At 40.8% G+C, this 15740-nt stretch overlaps 1 protein-coding gene across 1 annotated transcript in view; it reads right to left on the reverse strand.

Annotated features, from left to right (window-relative positions):
* CLCN1 (chloride voltage-gated channel 1) overlaps window positions 1-14582 on the reverse strand; it is a 105331-nt gene extending 90749 nt beyond the window's left edge. The window contains exon 1 of the mRNA XM_087716405.1: window positions 14451-14582. Within this exon, the coding sequence (XP_087572531.1) occupies window positions 14451-14501 (51 nt within the window). The 5' untranslated portion in view covers window positions 14502-14582. The remainder of the gene's footprint in view (window positions 1-14450) is intronic.
* Window positions 14583-15740: the final 1158 nt, after the last annotated feature.

Genomic DNA, 15740 nt, shown 5'->3' on the forward strand with positions numbered 1-15740 from the left:
TCAGACTGTGCACCAATAGGCATAGTGAATTAAATTGGAAAGTAAAACAAATTCTGCCTCAAGAGACAGTCATTGACCTCTTAGCAAGGTTCGGGTTTTGCCCTACATTTTTTTTTCTTGTATAAGTACCTTATACAGAGGTGTAAACCATAAAAGAAAAAAAATGGCTGGAATTCAGACTTCTTTGCAAAAACTCAGACACAGATTCTCAATAATAGTAGTGCTCAATAGTAGGAGCCAAGGTGGCGCAGTGGTTAGGGTACAGTACTGCAGGTCACTTCAGCTGATTGTTATCTGCAGTTCAGAGGTTCAAATCTCACCGGCTCAAGGTTGACTCAGCCTTCCATCCTTCCGAGGTGGGTGAAATGAGGACCCAGACTGTGGGGGCAATTTGCTGACTCAATTTGCTAAAAATCTGTAAACTGCTTAGAGAGGGCTGAAAGCCCTATGAAGCAATATATAAGATAAATAAATAAATAAATAAATAAATAAATAAATAAATAAATAAATAAATAAATAAATAAATAAATAAATAAATAAATAAATAAATAAATAAATAAATAGTGCTTCCGTAAGTTCATAGATCTCTCTGAGGAAACATTTCAGTGGTCCTAGCTTGATTGGACTCTCTACAGTCTGGTGTGGTTAGTAGGGTAAGAATGGCAGTCTCCCAAACTGTTAATAAAAACATTGTGAAACCCCACCCCCACCTCCACCCCCAAATAAAACACATTTTGGTTAATTAGGAAATTGGAGCAGGGGTAAGTTCTGGCATGCGCAGAACTGAAAAACAAGATGGTGCCGCCTATGGCGCCACCTGGACAACCGGTTAGGGACTGTGACAGGCCTGGGTCACTGCTGGTTCCAGTGACCCAGGCCACCAAACCACTACCGGTTCAGCTGAACCGGTCCAAACCAGTAGGAACCCACCACTGAACTGGATGTACTGGAGCACCAAGAGTATAACAATCAATTTGGATTGATCAATGTTGTTGTCACTGAATTCTAAATTTAAATTTTAAATGTAAGATCTTTGTTTATTGTTTCAATGTTTTTATTGCATTTTTATTGAATGATTGTAAGCCACCTAGAGTCACCTGTGGTGAGATGGGTGGTATATAAGTTTAATAATAAATAAATAAAATCAGCTTGATCCCCTTTTCTAGAGTGGGTCACTTGGTTCATGCTGAACTTTCCTGCTCCATAGCTGCCCTGCTTTTGGTTTCACATGCGCCACACACAATTGCTGTGATAGTTCACAGTTTACTTAAGGTCGAAGAAGTAACAAAATAATACCAAGTCAGACTCTTGCCTGAATGGTTTGGCTTTTAACTACATCAAGCCAACTCATAATGTCCTGTAACAAAAGCTTATTACTTAACACAGTAATCAATAGATTTTGCTTTCTGTCTACAATAAAAAGCAATCTTGTTAATATCAGATCATTACCAACAGGCTCCCCATCTAGCCTGATTTACTTTTAGCTCTGAAGACTCCAGTCTTTGACCAGCTATTCCTACACACTAGAACAATTTCCCGGCTTTGGAGGTTATTGAAAAGCATTTCTCTTTTCCTCAGTTCTTGATAGCAATAGCAATAGCTTTGCAGTGTTTTACAGCTCTCTCTAAGCAGTTTACAGAGTCAGCATATTTCCCCCAACAATCTGGTTCCTCGTTTTACGGACGTCGGAAGGATGGAAGGCTTGAGTCTGGTGAGGTTTGAAACTGAAAAACTGCTGGCAGACAGCAATCAGCCGAAGTAGCCTGCAGTATTGCATTCTAACCACTGTGCTCACCACAGCTCTGATCTAGGCTTTCTACTCTTGGTTCAATTTCCTGAACTAGGTTCCTTTTACTCTTTTTTAAAGGAGAGAAGGAGCACCAGAAATATATGATTGCTGGATTTGAGGGGGCCAATACATTTAAATAAATAAATTACTATTCCTTACAGCAATGGTTCCCAAACTTGGCAACTTTAAGACTTGTGGACTTCAACTCCCAGAATTCTCCAGCCAGCAGAGCTGGCTGGTGAACTCCAATTCCAACTCCAATTCTCCAGAATTCCAATTCTGGGAGTTGAAGTCCACAAGTCTTAAAGTTGCCAAGTTTGGGAACCACTGCCTTACAGTCCAGAGCTGGCCTCAGCAGAAAAAGAACACAGCTTTGTTCTCAATACAGGTAATCCTTGACATATGACTACATCTGAGCTCAAAACTTCCGTTACTAATCATGACAGTTGTTAAGTGAATTTTGCCCCATTTTACAACCCTTCTTTCCATGGTTGTTAAGTGAATCACTGCGGTTATTAAGTTAGGATCACACTTTGTTAATCTGGCTTCCAGATTGATTGTGCTTGTCAGAAGTTCGCAAAAGGTGATCACATGATCTTGGGACTCTGCAACCGTCATAAATATGACGCCATTGCCGAGCTTCTGAATTTTGATCACATGACCATGGAAATGCTAAAAGGGTCGTAAATGTGAAAAACAATCTAAAGTCATTTTTTTCAGTGTCATAATTTCAAACGGTCACTAAACCATTATAAATTAAGAACTACCTGTACTTGTCAACTGTTAAGGGTAAAAACAGAATTTGCCTATCCTGCAAAGTTGTCCTAATATGTTGTGTGTTGTGTTTAAAAAAAAGAAAGAGCATCCTTTTGCAAACAGATGAAGTTATTTATTCCTGGTTTCCTATTCCTGGTCTCCTATACTGCGTTTGGCACAATTGTATGAGCAACATGCATAAGAAATTATAACTGAATGACTCTTCCCTTTGAGACGCATGAGCATTATATGCCAAATTAAGAGTCATCATTCCTTCTAATAGAAATAAGACATTGGAAATTAACTACCAGTGTTATATGACACTGTATTCTCTACTCTGGGAGGTTTGATTGTTGTTGTTTTTTTTCACCTTGAGCTCTTTCCAATGCACTAGTTATTCCCAGGCATCCCAGCCAGGACATGGTCCAAATACCCATGATGACTCAATCCTCACAATGAAGCTAAACAAGTGTAGAATATAGTCATGAGATTTCCAGGTTGTCTTACAAACTCTGTTTTGATTTCAAAAAAGAAAAGTGGATGATAAAAATAATCCCTGCTCCTTATCATCCTAAAACATAGCAGTTGATTCTGTTCCCATAAAAAGTTCATTACTTTTTGATTGACAAAAAATAGTACAAAATGCTATTTTAAACAACCAACAAGCTCTTTGTCTTTCAATGAATGGATGAAGTCTGGGGCAGTACAGAGAGGACACAAAGGCTGAAAGGTCTAGTAGTCCTCAGCCACAAAAGCCAACTTGCGTGACTTTGAGACAGTCCCTTTCTTATCCCAGCCCAACTCAGGCTGGTTGTTGTGAGAAAAATAAGAAGCAGGAACCTTATATATGCTGCTTTGAGTTGTATAAAGTAAAGTCTGATTATAAATATAATAATAATAATAATAATAATAATAATAATAATAATAATCATCATCATCATCATCATCATCATCATCATCATCATCATCCTTTGCGATAGTGAAGAAAACACAAAGCCTGGATGAACAGGAATACAGTGCATCACCAGTGATGTGCAGTGAGCTTCATGGCCGGTGAGGCAAGCACGAAAGCCCCGCCGAAGCCCCGGTGCCGCGTCTACCATAGAGCGGGACCGGGACCCGCTCTATGGCGGATACGGCATGCTGCCGGTGCTGCCACCACTTTAAAGCCCTGCCGCTGTGGCAGGGCCCCGGCAGCAAGCCTTTAAAGTCCCGGCACTGTCCACCATAGAGCGGGATCGGGACCCGCTCTATGGTGGACACGGCACCGGGACTTTAAAGTCCTGCCACCGGTGCCTGCCGCCACTTTAAAGCCCTGCCACTGTGGCAGGGCCCCGGCGGCAAGCCTTTAAAGTCCCAGCACTGTCCACCATAGAGCGGGATTGGGACCCGCTCTATGGCGGACACGGCACCGGGACTTTAAAGTCCTTCCGCCGGTGCCTGCCGCCACTTTAAAACCCTGCCACCGTGGGGACCGGGACCCTCTCTATGGTGGACCTGGCGCCGGTACTTTAAAGTCCTGCCACCGGTGCCTGCCGCCACTTTAAAGCCCTGCCGCTGGGGCCTGAGCAGCCATGATTCCCCCCTCCCCAGCCAGCCAGCCCACCCAGCCCATTCCTCCCCCACCACCGCTGTGTCCAACAGGCCAGACGTCTCGCATTTATGGCGGACATAAACATGAGACACCTGGCCTGTTGGACACAGCAACGAGAACGTCCCTGCCGCTGCTGCGCTCCGCCGCCTCACCCCCCCCAAAGAAACACACTCACACATACAAATTCCTCACAAAAAATTACAAATTAAATTATCATTTTGAATCCCCCCCTCCCTCCGTCCGATCCACATACCTTTTCCAGCTGTGGATTTCAACTCTCCTCTTGTCCGCCCGCCATGATGAAAATGTAAAAAATTAAATAAAAAAGCAACTCACTTAGGCAAGGCTGCCAAGGCATGATTCACTGCTCCCAGATCAGGAGGTGGGAGAATCACGTTCCTCCTTTGCATAAGGAATTTTTCACCTTTTAACCCTTGCTTAACTCTGAGCAAGCGTTAAAAGGCAAAAAATTCCTTATGCAAAGGAGGCCCATAGTTCTCTCGCCTCCCCCTACAGTTAGTACTAAGCAAACTCAGAGTCACTGTGACTCTGGAGTCTGGCAGCAGCTACCTTGGCCTTTTTAATTATTTTAAAAAATTCTTTCCTTTTCCTCATGAGACTGGTGAGGCCCCGCCTCCCCTGCCTCCCCTGACTGCACGTCCCTGTGCATCACTCGTACAACTATCTAAATATATCAGAGTAACAACACAACCCAAAATTGAGTAAGCACATAGCCCATGCAAGAGAATTTTATTTAAAAATGAGAATGTTTGGACTACTCTCCCTCACCCAAATAAAATATCTGCAGACAAGACAGGGACTAAAACCCTTGCCCACAAAAATTGCAGACTGGGAGGAAAGCAAACACCTAATTACAGTATTAACAAAGGAGTAGTCTGTGCTCAGACAACTCATCTTACACTCAGATAAAGACACAAACCATGTTTCTTCCTCAGCCCCCCCCCCCCCCCGTTGTCATTTGTCCTCCCAAGGAAAAAAAGGTGGATAGCCCTCTTTATTGTCTTAAGTTCACTACAGTCCTATTCGGCAAAGTGAGAGTAATGAGGCATTAATAGCACTGGCTTTCTTTCCTTGAAATCATCCCCCAACCTTAATCTGAGTAATTTCCAGATTGGATTTCCCCCTCTCCCTAACAGCAGTGAGAGGACAACCACTTGGCATCAGTGAGAGCAAAGCCAGGCATGGTGTTTGTATCCCTGTTGGCGTAGTTTGACCCTGTGTACATCCAGTTTGCTATTCTCTGCAAGGCTAGAATTAGCACTGGGACCCCCCCCCCCGCCCTCAGTGACCAGACCCCACCCCTTCCCGCTATTCTGTGGGATTCACAGGGAAGAAGCAAAGTGCCAGAGGGACACACTTTCTGCCTGAGGAAACAGAGCACAGTGAAATATTTTTAGAACAAGTCTTGCAGAAGTGATGCAAAGATCCTGGAGGTGAGGTGAAGGGGATAGAAAAAGACAAATCAAGAAAAGGATTGAAAATAGAAAGTGAATCTCTCACTTTTTATTTAGCATTTAGGGCCTGGCTGCAAACATCTGAAGGACCACCAGATGGGAGCAAAGAAATAGAGGTTTCTGTGTATCTTCACTGCTATCTAGTGGTCATCAATGATCATGAAGCTTAGAGTTCCTAGTCCTGCTAGAATGACACAACTCAAATCAGTTGTTCCTACAGAATTATTGTTGTTGTTAATTGCGAAATCATGTCCAACCCATTTGCGACCCCATGGACAACGTTCCTCCAGGCCTTCCTGTCCTCTACCATCCTCTGGAGTACATTTAAGCTCATGCCTACTGCTTCAGTGACTCCATCCAGCCACCTCATTCTCTGTCATCCCGTTCTTCTTTTGCCTCATACAGAATAAATACACTTTTAAAATCCTCTTGGATCAGATTATTCTTGGCACCATCAATGCCCTTTTTTAGAGCAGTTTCCATCTTTACCAGTGGTGGGATTCAATTTTTTTTACTACCGGTTCTGTTTACTACCGCTTTGTGGGCATGGCATGGCTTTGTGGGTGTCGCTTTGTGGGTTGGCAGGGGAAGGATACTGCAAAATCCCCATTCCCTCTCCACTCCTGGGGGAAGGTTACTGCAAAATCCCCATTTCCTTTCCACCCCACCAACCTGCTTTCCAGCTCTGTTCTCCTGTTCAGGTCAACAAAAGAAGATCAGCTGGGAGGCAGCGAGGGGCAGGGCCAGCCTATTTGCCGATTCTCCGAACTACTCAAAGTTTCCACTACCGGTTCTCCAGAACCGGTCAGAACTGGCTGAATACCACCTCTGACCTTCACCCTGCATCTAGAGGTACCTAGTCATAGTCTAAAGTCATGTTTCTGTTGTGAACAGTACTTTCTGACGGCAAATTCTAAATCTGTATTAAGAACTACTGTATGCAGACTTATTAGAAGCAGTTCAAAATCATTGACGGTACTTTCTTCTCTTTTTTTAGTCTCATAAATCTAAAATTATTTGGGATTCAGACTAGCACTCAGGGAAGAATTAAGCATTCCTTAGAATCCAAACCAAAGCAATTCAAAACATAATGCAGACGTCTGCAATCTATTTCCTGAAGTCTTCCACCACATGTATGCAACTCGACTGTTTTAAAATTTGCTGCAGTTTCCTATTAATCGTATCTGTACCATATCATTGTAACTGAGATGAAAATCCCCCCAGATCCTATCCTCCATTAAATATGATTATTATATAAGATCAACTCTGACTCTTTTAAAAATAACACTTTACCCACTCCTTTCTCAGCATTGGGAATTAAAGAGACATTCGTTAGGTGAGAAGCTTACCGTTTAATTCCCCTTAGACTGTATATCTCTGTCTCTCCAATTAACCTGCACTATATTTTGAACAGAAAAAAAACCAAAATGCTTTTTTAAAAAAACAAACTTCAGCCAAATTCCTATTAAGCCTTAGAACATCTTCATGAATAGTTAATTGCCTTTAGGGTTTTTTTTTGAGGGGGCACTTTCAGGTATAGGTGGAAATTCACATTGTAGATTGTTCTATGTAATACAGCATTATACATTTGGGATAAGCAGTTTGTTTTCTCCTTGACTCTTTTTTCCCCGAGTGCCCCCATTTGAATTGAGAATCACGTAAGATTTTGCTTACAGCATGAAGACATTTTGCCACTAGAGAGACGTCAGCATGTTGTGCATAGTCTTGAATATTGATTCAATCTTCTGTAACATTGGGTAATTTAACAGAACGTAGATTAAAAAGATCAACAGACAGTTCCCTAAAATAGTTCCTCTCTCAGCCTTTTGTCATATTATATTATGGCTCTATATACTGATTATTTATTTTCATAGACCTAAAGAACACCTGACTCCAAGTGACTTTGCACAATTTACATTATAATACCTAGAACAATAAAATAGACAGATGATACACATCTAGAGAGAAAGTGTGTGTGTACACGGTGTGCAGGTGTTTGTATATATGTGTTACCATATAGCATTACAGAATCTGCATTGTTTTCTGCATTTCCATCCTCTTATTTGGGAAGAGTCCATGGGACTAACTGTTGTGCAGACATAGCCTTTCACTGCTTTAACAAAGGTGGTTTCTGAAATTAGCATTAATGCCAATTGGGGGGAAAAGTAATTAATTGTTACAATGGAAGGATCATTACTGAACATACATTTCTGGAAAATCGAGACTTGGTCCATTTCTGTGTTGACTGACTTTCATCTTCAGGCATCACCCTGTTCTAGAATCTATAGAGTTTTTATGGTTAAAATGTGTTTTCAATGAAACCGAGAGTTGAGCGCTCTCCTGCAGTGCTATATTGCAAAGCTTTCTAAGAAGGTTCTGTAATGTCACCAAGCTCATCAAGCCACTGATAGATTACAAATGCTATTTTGCCTAACCTGGGTCTGAGCCTTCCAGGTGATTTGTAGAAAGTAGATGTGGTCCATACAAAGTCCATTTCTGGAAAGCATAGAACCATAAAAAGAACTTAGCAAAAAAGCAACAACCATGCTTCGTGTACCCTATACCAACAGGAGTGCTGCGTTGAAAACATGCAGTTGGATAAAGAGACATTAGCTAGTCTATGAATGACAAAATTAGCTTCAAGTGGGAATTCCAATTAATTCTGATTATGTTCTGGATGCACTTAGTGATAATTTTTGAGTAATAGAACTTTATGACGATTGGATCCGATTCATAAAAAATGTAATGCCGGTTTGTGTCTTCTTAGGGGATTACATGGTAGTTGTCATGTAATCCTAAGAAAAGATTTAAAGAGTTGCAGATCTTGCATAATATCATTTGCCCTGGAAGCATCTTTTGGAATTGAATCTGAAGCACTGCAATGTAGGAGATGACCAGCCTGAGTCTGAGAGTAGGGTCAAATGTGTCACCAGTTTGGAGTTGCTATGCTCCCACCACAGACTTAAGTCCAGCCCCCCATGATTTCGTTATCTAGTGCCAATTTGCCTTGACTGTTAGTAGATCAGATTCTTGTGCATAGGTAGCATGAAATAAACTCACAGTACTTTTGAACTTTATCCTGGCTCCTGGTTTCTTTTGCCTGACATGCATGGCCCTATTCAATAAGCTTCCAAAATATATATTAGATTTGCTTGAGCATTTACAAGCGCCAATCTAATGAGATTTGGCAAATTAAAAAACAAGCCAAGGGAAAATAAATGGGCATGTCTGCCAAATAGACTGTAATTAATCCTTAAACATAGGGATGAAGCTTTAGGCTATACTCCGGCTGTTCATGGGTAACTGTATACTGCAGATTTAGATCCAGTTTTAAAAATGGAATGAAAACAAAATTTAGGGGGAAATGATTAAGAATCAGTTATAAATGATTACATATTTGGAGGAAAAGATTAAACTCATCGTTCATCCGTGACAGTTCTAATTCAGGATCAATTTATCTAGAATATAGCAATCAGATTCTTTATGGGACTTTATTAAAAGGAACACAGTTGTGCTGTGGTGATCCTCAGCTTAATTCTAGGACCAATTCAAAGTTCTACTGTCAACTTTTAAAGCTTGAGTCAATATCTGCTGTGCCCCATCCTTGCTAAGGAAGCAGAGCTAAGCAGGACACGGCTACCTGTGGTAAAACAGGCAGCAAAACCTTCTTGGATATGGTACTTGCCCTGTCTTTGGAATGCCCTGGTTACAGAAGGTGATTGGAATCATTCATAAGGGACAACCTGGTTTAGGAATATGTTAAGAGAAGAGTGTGCTACCTAGGTGCATGCTTGTTATAGCCAGGGAAACTGATGAGGGAAGCCCATGCAAACATGACGATGTTGATAGGGCCAAAGTGCTGTGGAAGGATGATGCATTAAGGGCCCTGCAAAGCTTCAAAAGGACACATTGTCTCAGCACAGTGTGACTGGCACATGGCTTCAAAACAGTTCCCTTCTTTGGAGCCAAGAGAATGTGCCATTGCCTTTCTGCAAATACACAGGACACGTGCAGAAGCCATTTGCCAAGGCAGGGTGATGGATTGAGATGGACTCAGCTTGACCCTTTAGCAAGGCAGAATGACTCCATTACACATGTGTCTATTAAGCATCATTTCCTGCCTGAGTCTTCTTCCCTCCAGAAAGTAATTATTTGTAGGTTTTTATTTTATTTTAGCGCTGACTGGCTCCCAAATTTGGCTTAAATTTTAATTTTGCCTTATGGTGGAAGAATTGTTCAATGTCTGCTGATAATTTTTAGTGACAGTGGCAGTTGTTCAACTAATTGGATTGTTTAAGATTACATTGCTTTGCTCATCCTTGTTATATAGCTGCCATAGCTAGGTCAATGGATGATTCATAAGTGTGAGTATTAAATAGTAAAACTACACACATGATTTTTTAAAAAAAAACATTAAGACAGAATTAAATATGATCTTGAAAGTCATTTGGGAGGAAGGGATTGTTTCTTTACTGTAAGAACTCTTTTCCCCATCTCATCCCTAGTAACTTTCTCTCTCCAAGGATATTCTCAATGCTGCCTTGGAATTTAGGGGTGTTTTCCCAGCTGCCCTTGTGCCACAGGAACGACAGCTATCAGGGAAAAGGGGCTGCAAAACGCCCCTGCATTTCAGGTGGGCAATTCTCTTTATGATCTCTGGCCAGAGGTTACAGCTGAGCAGGTGTTCTCATGAGGCTCCAGGCTGACTTGCACAAAGTAATAAACAATACAAGCCCTTCTGACCATACGAGTCATCTAATCACCTTGCAGAATACCAGGACAGCCACAAACACAGCAAAGATTGTAGCTCCTCTTCAATGAAAAGCCATATTAACAAGTTGACGGATTTCCCCCCCACCAAATACAAGCTGTAAGCTTGCATGTGCGTTCAGTGTGCATGTTGAGTATTTCAGAGCTCAGAGCTGCTTTTTTCCTTAAAAGCCAATATGGATCCTGAGATAATGCCACCCATTGACAGCATCTAAGCAATAATGTGCCTGTTGTTTTTTTCACTAGGAGTTAATCATCAATTAAAGACTGAGTTAAGACTACCCCCACCCTGGTGGCTTTTAGGAAACTATTAAAAATGGAACTTTTTCTAAGAGAAAACCTACTAACTTAGAAAACTTAGAAACTTAGAAAACCTCCAACCTCTTCTTGTAGTTTTTTTTAATCATCCTTCAGTACTGTTACTGCAATTTGAGTTGTATGTTGTTTTAATTCCATTGTTTTTACCGTGACATTAAAATCAAACCACTAAGAGTTATGCAATTTCAGCAGGATGAAAACTGAGTAAGTTAGTAAAGAGTAACCAAAGATTCACATGACTTCAAATGCAGATAGAGTTGATGCTATTGCAGAAGCCTCTGAGCTGTCCGGCCAGCCTTCCTCATCCAGTGAAGCCATATTGCTGGAAAGCTGCTCCTGGAATACCCTGAAGCTGTGCCTCCAGGGAGTCTTGCTTACTGCTTATTTCACCCAACTGGAACGTTGAAATCTGAGTAGAGCTGATTGACGGGTAAGTCACCATCAGTGAATTTTTGCCTTTAAGCAAGGGGGGCATCAAAATTGCAGTATTGAATATTATATGTGAATATAGATGCATAAATATCTTGTCATAGCATACATTTACATAGATATGCAGCTGATCCATCATTTGTCATACTTTTGGTCCTTCTAGCCAGCCAATTGTAGAAGGCAAGAGGCAACGGCTACATGGCATCAGGTCTCCATCCTTGCTCTCTTCCAACCATATTTGCTTTTAAATAGAGGAGTGGGTTGAGTAGGAGAGAGACAAAGCTAACAGAGCAACAACCAGCCCTTGTTGGAGTATATGTGTGGAAGTAACAGAGAACTCCCTCAGGACTGGGAAGGATGGCATGGCCACTAGAATGGCATCTTATGGGAATTTCAGCCCGTGGGAAAATATCTGCCCTGTAGCTCCAGAGGAAGAACTGAAAAAGCGTCATTACAATATTTTCTCAGAAGAGGAAGACACTCAGCCAAAATTTAATCAGTTCAGCCTGCCAAATTCCTAGAACATCATAGACACCCAAGTACAACCACAATCTAAGACTAATACCGCCTCTGGATATGGAAGGAATTGCATTGTTTGGGAGAGGCTGTTCAAGGCACATCAGAGTCATGATCTTGTCCAGCTAGATGCTTCCTTCTCCAATACCTGAAAGATTGCCTTTTTCATAATAATTTCATTCCATTCTCCAGCAAATATTGATATAAATACCCTTTTTCATTTTTCTCTACATACAGTACACACACACACACACACACACACACACACAAAATAGGGATAGGATTGCTCTAGTTTTGAAGAGAAAACAGCGGCAAAGTGTCCAATTTTAGCTGTGAGAGAACTGGATATGAATAAACAAATACCAACTGCAATAATGTGAATGAGATTTAAGTTTCTTAGCCAAACTGCCACTGGTAAGCATACTTCACAGAACTCAGTTGGAAGTGTAGTCACCTCGCCTTCTCAACATATTTCCCAAAAAAGGTTATTAATTGGCTGGGAGCATCCAAAATGATTGGGGTGAGTGATTGCTTCTTGAGGAGGGGATATACTACCATCTCTTTCAAAACAAGCTACTGATCACCAACATCTTAACCCAGCCTTGTGTCACCTCCTGGAAGGTTTACCAACAAGGGAAGAAATCCTGGTCACAGTGATTCACTTGGAATGGTCAAGTATCCTTTTAACTTTCTCAGGAACAAGAGATTAGAACTTCCATGGTAGGTAAGGTGAACCGAAGATGACTCAGTAACACAATAAAACTGTTATGAGTTATTAATGAATTATAGCTTGTCAGAATTGCCTTAATTTTTAACTAACACAACCAAGAATTGCTTGTTTGAGCAATCTCATAATGCAATCATGCAGAAGATGTAGTTTATATGTGTTTACTCTGGTTCATTCCCATGTTATGCATGGCCTTATATTATTGCCCTATGGGCATGGGAACTCCCTTGCATCTACCAACCACATCTGTCCCTATATGCTGTGCTGTTTATTTCGATAGAATGGAGCATATCTATGTCACGGGTGGGCAATTAATTTTCCCAAAGGACCACATGAGAAACTGGGACTGCTATGGAGTTGAACAAGTGTAACTATCTTCAAAGTGTGTCACTTCAACTCCTCAAGTGCAAAAAAGCACGTTCTCTCCTTACCCTCCTGCAGCCACCAGCTAAGGGGGCACATGGGTGGCTGTGCAGAGTTCAACCTGACTTGGTTTCTTCTCCTGCCCTCTGCCCTCTTTACATCTGATTTCTAATTTCCAACTGACTTCAAATGGGCCAGACAGGAACAACCAAAGAGCCAAATGTGGCCCGGAGGCCATAAAATGTCCAGATGAGATATATGCCATGGAGTGACACAATTCTTACTTAGGATAGTTATGATGCAAGAGTCCTATGATCTATTTAGTCCAATGTCTTGCTCCAAGAAAAGAATATATTTTACTAATAATTGAGGGGGAATATCTCTTCAAAGATTTCAAAGCCACAAAGAGAAAGAATTCGAACATCTTTGTCAACTTATTCTCTTGCTTGATTATACGTATCAGGCCGCATTTTTTACATTTCTTGCACACACACACACCACTTAAAGAGTTTTTAAAGTGGCTGTCTAAATATACAAATCCGTACGAAGCCCATGAAGAATCTACACTTGTCGAAGAAAGTTTGGATGTGCTTCAGGGCCACATTGTACCTTCATTTAACAAAATTAAGTTAGGATACAGCCTTTCTATTCCTAAACCTAACCAGACACATGTAATATTACAGGTTATTGTTTGGTGATTAAATCTACACTTTTCTATTAGTATTTGAATATATATTGCTTGGGGATGGCTGGATGTGATACACAGTATGCTCACCACAACACTGAAGCGACTGAGGCTGTGACTATATCCCACACAATTCTATTATTTTAATGTTTCTGCAGTGGGAATGTGTGATTAATCTCTCACCGATATCCTCTCAAAACAATTGACAAAATGGCTAGATTAAAATCCAAGACTAGACTAGCAAAGAAAAACCTCTGGTAAAATCACTACTAGCCAAAGTAGCTATGTCCTGGCTAAAATTCCATCTTCTTTCTTGCAATCTGTTTTCTGATCAGGACACAAGACTTTTCTAAAATAAATGTGGTTGCTGAGAAATAAGCCAAATAGTTCTGAATAGTATTAGCTAGTTAGGAGCTTAAACTGATGATTACTTCAAAACAACATTTTTAGCTGGCACAGCTGATAAAAAAATCCAAAACTGAAAAGCTAGAAAATTTCTCTGCTCTGCAGCAAAGGAACAAATGCATGTAAACAAGGGTTATATACACTACAGATGTCAATACTAATCAATGAAGTATCAAAAAAAAGACAAGAGCAATTATCAAGGCAGATTTCATTATCAAGAGCAATGAATCGAGTCTTCCATTCAAGCACTAACTTTTATTTTGCTGTTTTCTTTGCCTCAGCCAGGAAGCTAAAACACATCAATTCTGATTTTATCAACAGTAACCATAATTTCTAAAAACCAAAACCAAGCTCAAAGTTGCCTTCAAAGTCAATTTCTGAAATAATTGGAATTATGTGCAGTGTAGCCACTTTTTCTAACAAAAGCACTTTATCTAGAAAGCAGGACTGATAACATTTGCCATGTACATTGATTTATCATGATCCATGGAATCCATGGAAGGTCCATGCAATGGATTTTAAGTCCTGTTTTTACAAGTGGTAAATGCCAACTGTTAATTTAAAGGTCTCCAGCTACAGCCTGGGGTAGACGAGAGACAGTAAAGGAATACCACTGTACTCACCAGTGATTGCTGATAACATAGTGTCCTTTTTAGAGGGGTATTCCCAGTCATATCCAAGATTTCCAAATAAGGAAATTGGACATTGTGGGGGAGATGCCTTCCCTTTAGCCTCCCTGTAGCAGGTTCATGGAATGAGAAAAAATAGATGTCCGTCCGAGTGCTCTGGCTGAAGGCTGCTCTATGTATGGGGGGGGGGGGGTTATGTAACCAGAGACCCCCACTTGTTTATGCTGTGACACATGGCTTTGCTCAATAACTTTTAACTGCTGCCCTGGCATTCAGTCAGCCAAGTAAATTAAAAGGTGGCAAGATTTCTTTCTCCTGGCTACAGCAAGTTTGTTTATGTCCATGGACATTGATTCTGGAATAAGAAGGGAAAACAATCCACGGTTTGGGGGGGGGAGTAAGAGGATTTCAGTTCTTTGACCCGTAGAGACAAACAGAGCAATGAAGAGGATGAATTACGATAATTACTATATTTACAGGGATATTGTGGTGGCACTGCCAACTTTTCCCTCATAGAAATGCAGGATCATTATCAACCATGTTTAGGGTATTTTGAATGCCCCCTCAATCCTTAATTCTCCCAGGAGGCTGAAGTCCAATCCCACAAGCTTCACAGATGTGAAATAAGGTTGTGGTTGCAATCCTTGTGGACAAACAGGCACCAATGAAATCAGCAAGACATAATTCTATGGTAAACTTAATGAGTAAGAACATCCATAATTTCAGCCCGTGAAATCAATTCTACCTATTCCCCCTGAGGTTACCATGTTTACAGTCAGTAGAAAAGTCCCAGTTTCTCTGAGATTTCTGCTAGATTATGTAAGTCATGCCAGAATGTGTAGTCAACCTTTTGAATCTGATTGGCTACATACACAGCTTGTGAGATTAGGAATCAAAGCCACAAAAGTATCAACACATCTCACTAGTTATTGGCTTGCATAGTGCATCCTTCCTGCTTTTGAACAATCTAATTAAAGCAAGCTCAGATAGTTCTGGAATAGATTTTTGTTTTTCTAAAACTGTGAGAAAAAATCCAACACCAAGGATACTTTTATATCTAATAAACTGAGTTTAAAAGGAAGCAAAAATATATAACATAATCTTCAGGGACAATATTACAGTGCAACCCATATATTCTATCCTTCGCACAGAAAACAAACATAGTAAATAAAAACAGCAGGAAAGATACCACTTTTGCTAATTGCAGTAAAGATAAAAATAACATTAACTGGTTCTGTTGGTTAATGGGTTGTTCTTGTTTCAATGAACCTAGCGACTCTGGAC

The sequence above is a fragment of the Thamnophis sirtalis genome, unplaced genomic scaffold (genome assembly GCF_051295495.1).
Source record: "Thamnophis sirtalis isolate CommonGarterSnake01/CBP01778 unplaced genomic scaffold, rThaSir2_p1.2 scaffold_5, whole genome shotgun sequence".
NCBI lineage: Eukaryota > Metazoa > Chordata > Lepidosauria > Squamata > Natricidae > Thamnophis > Thamnophis sirtalis.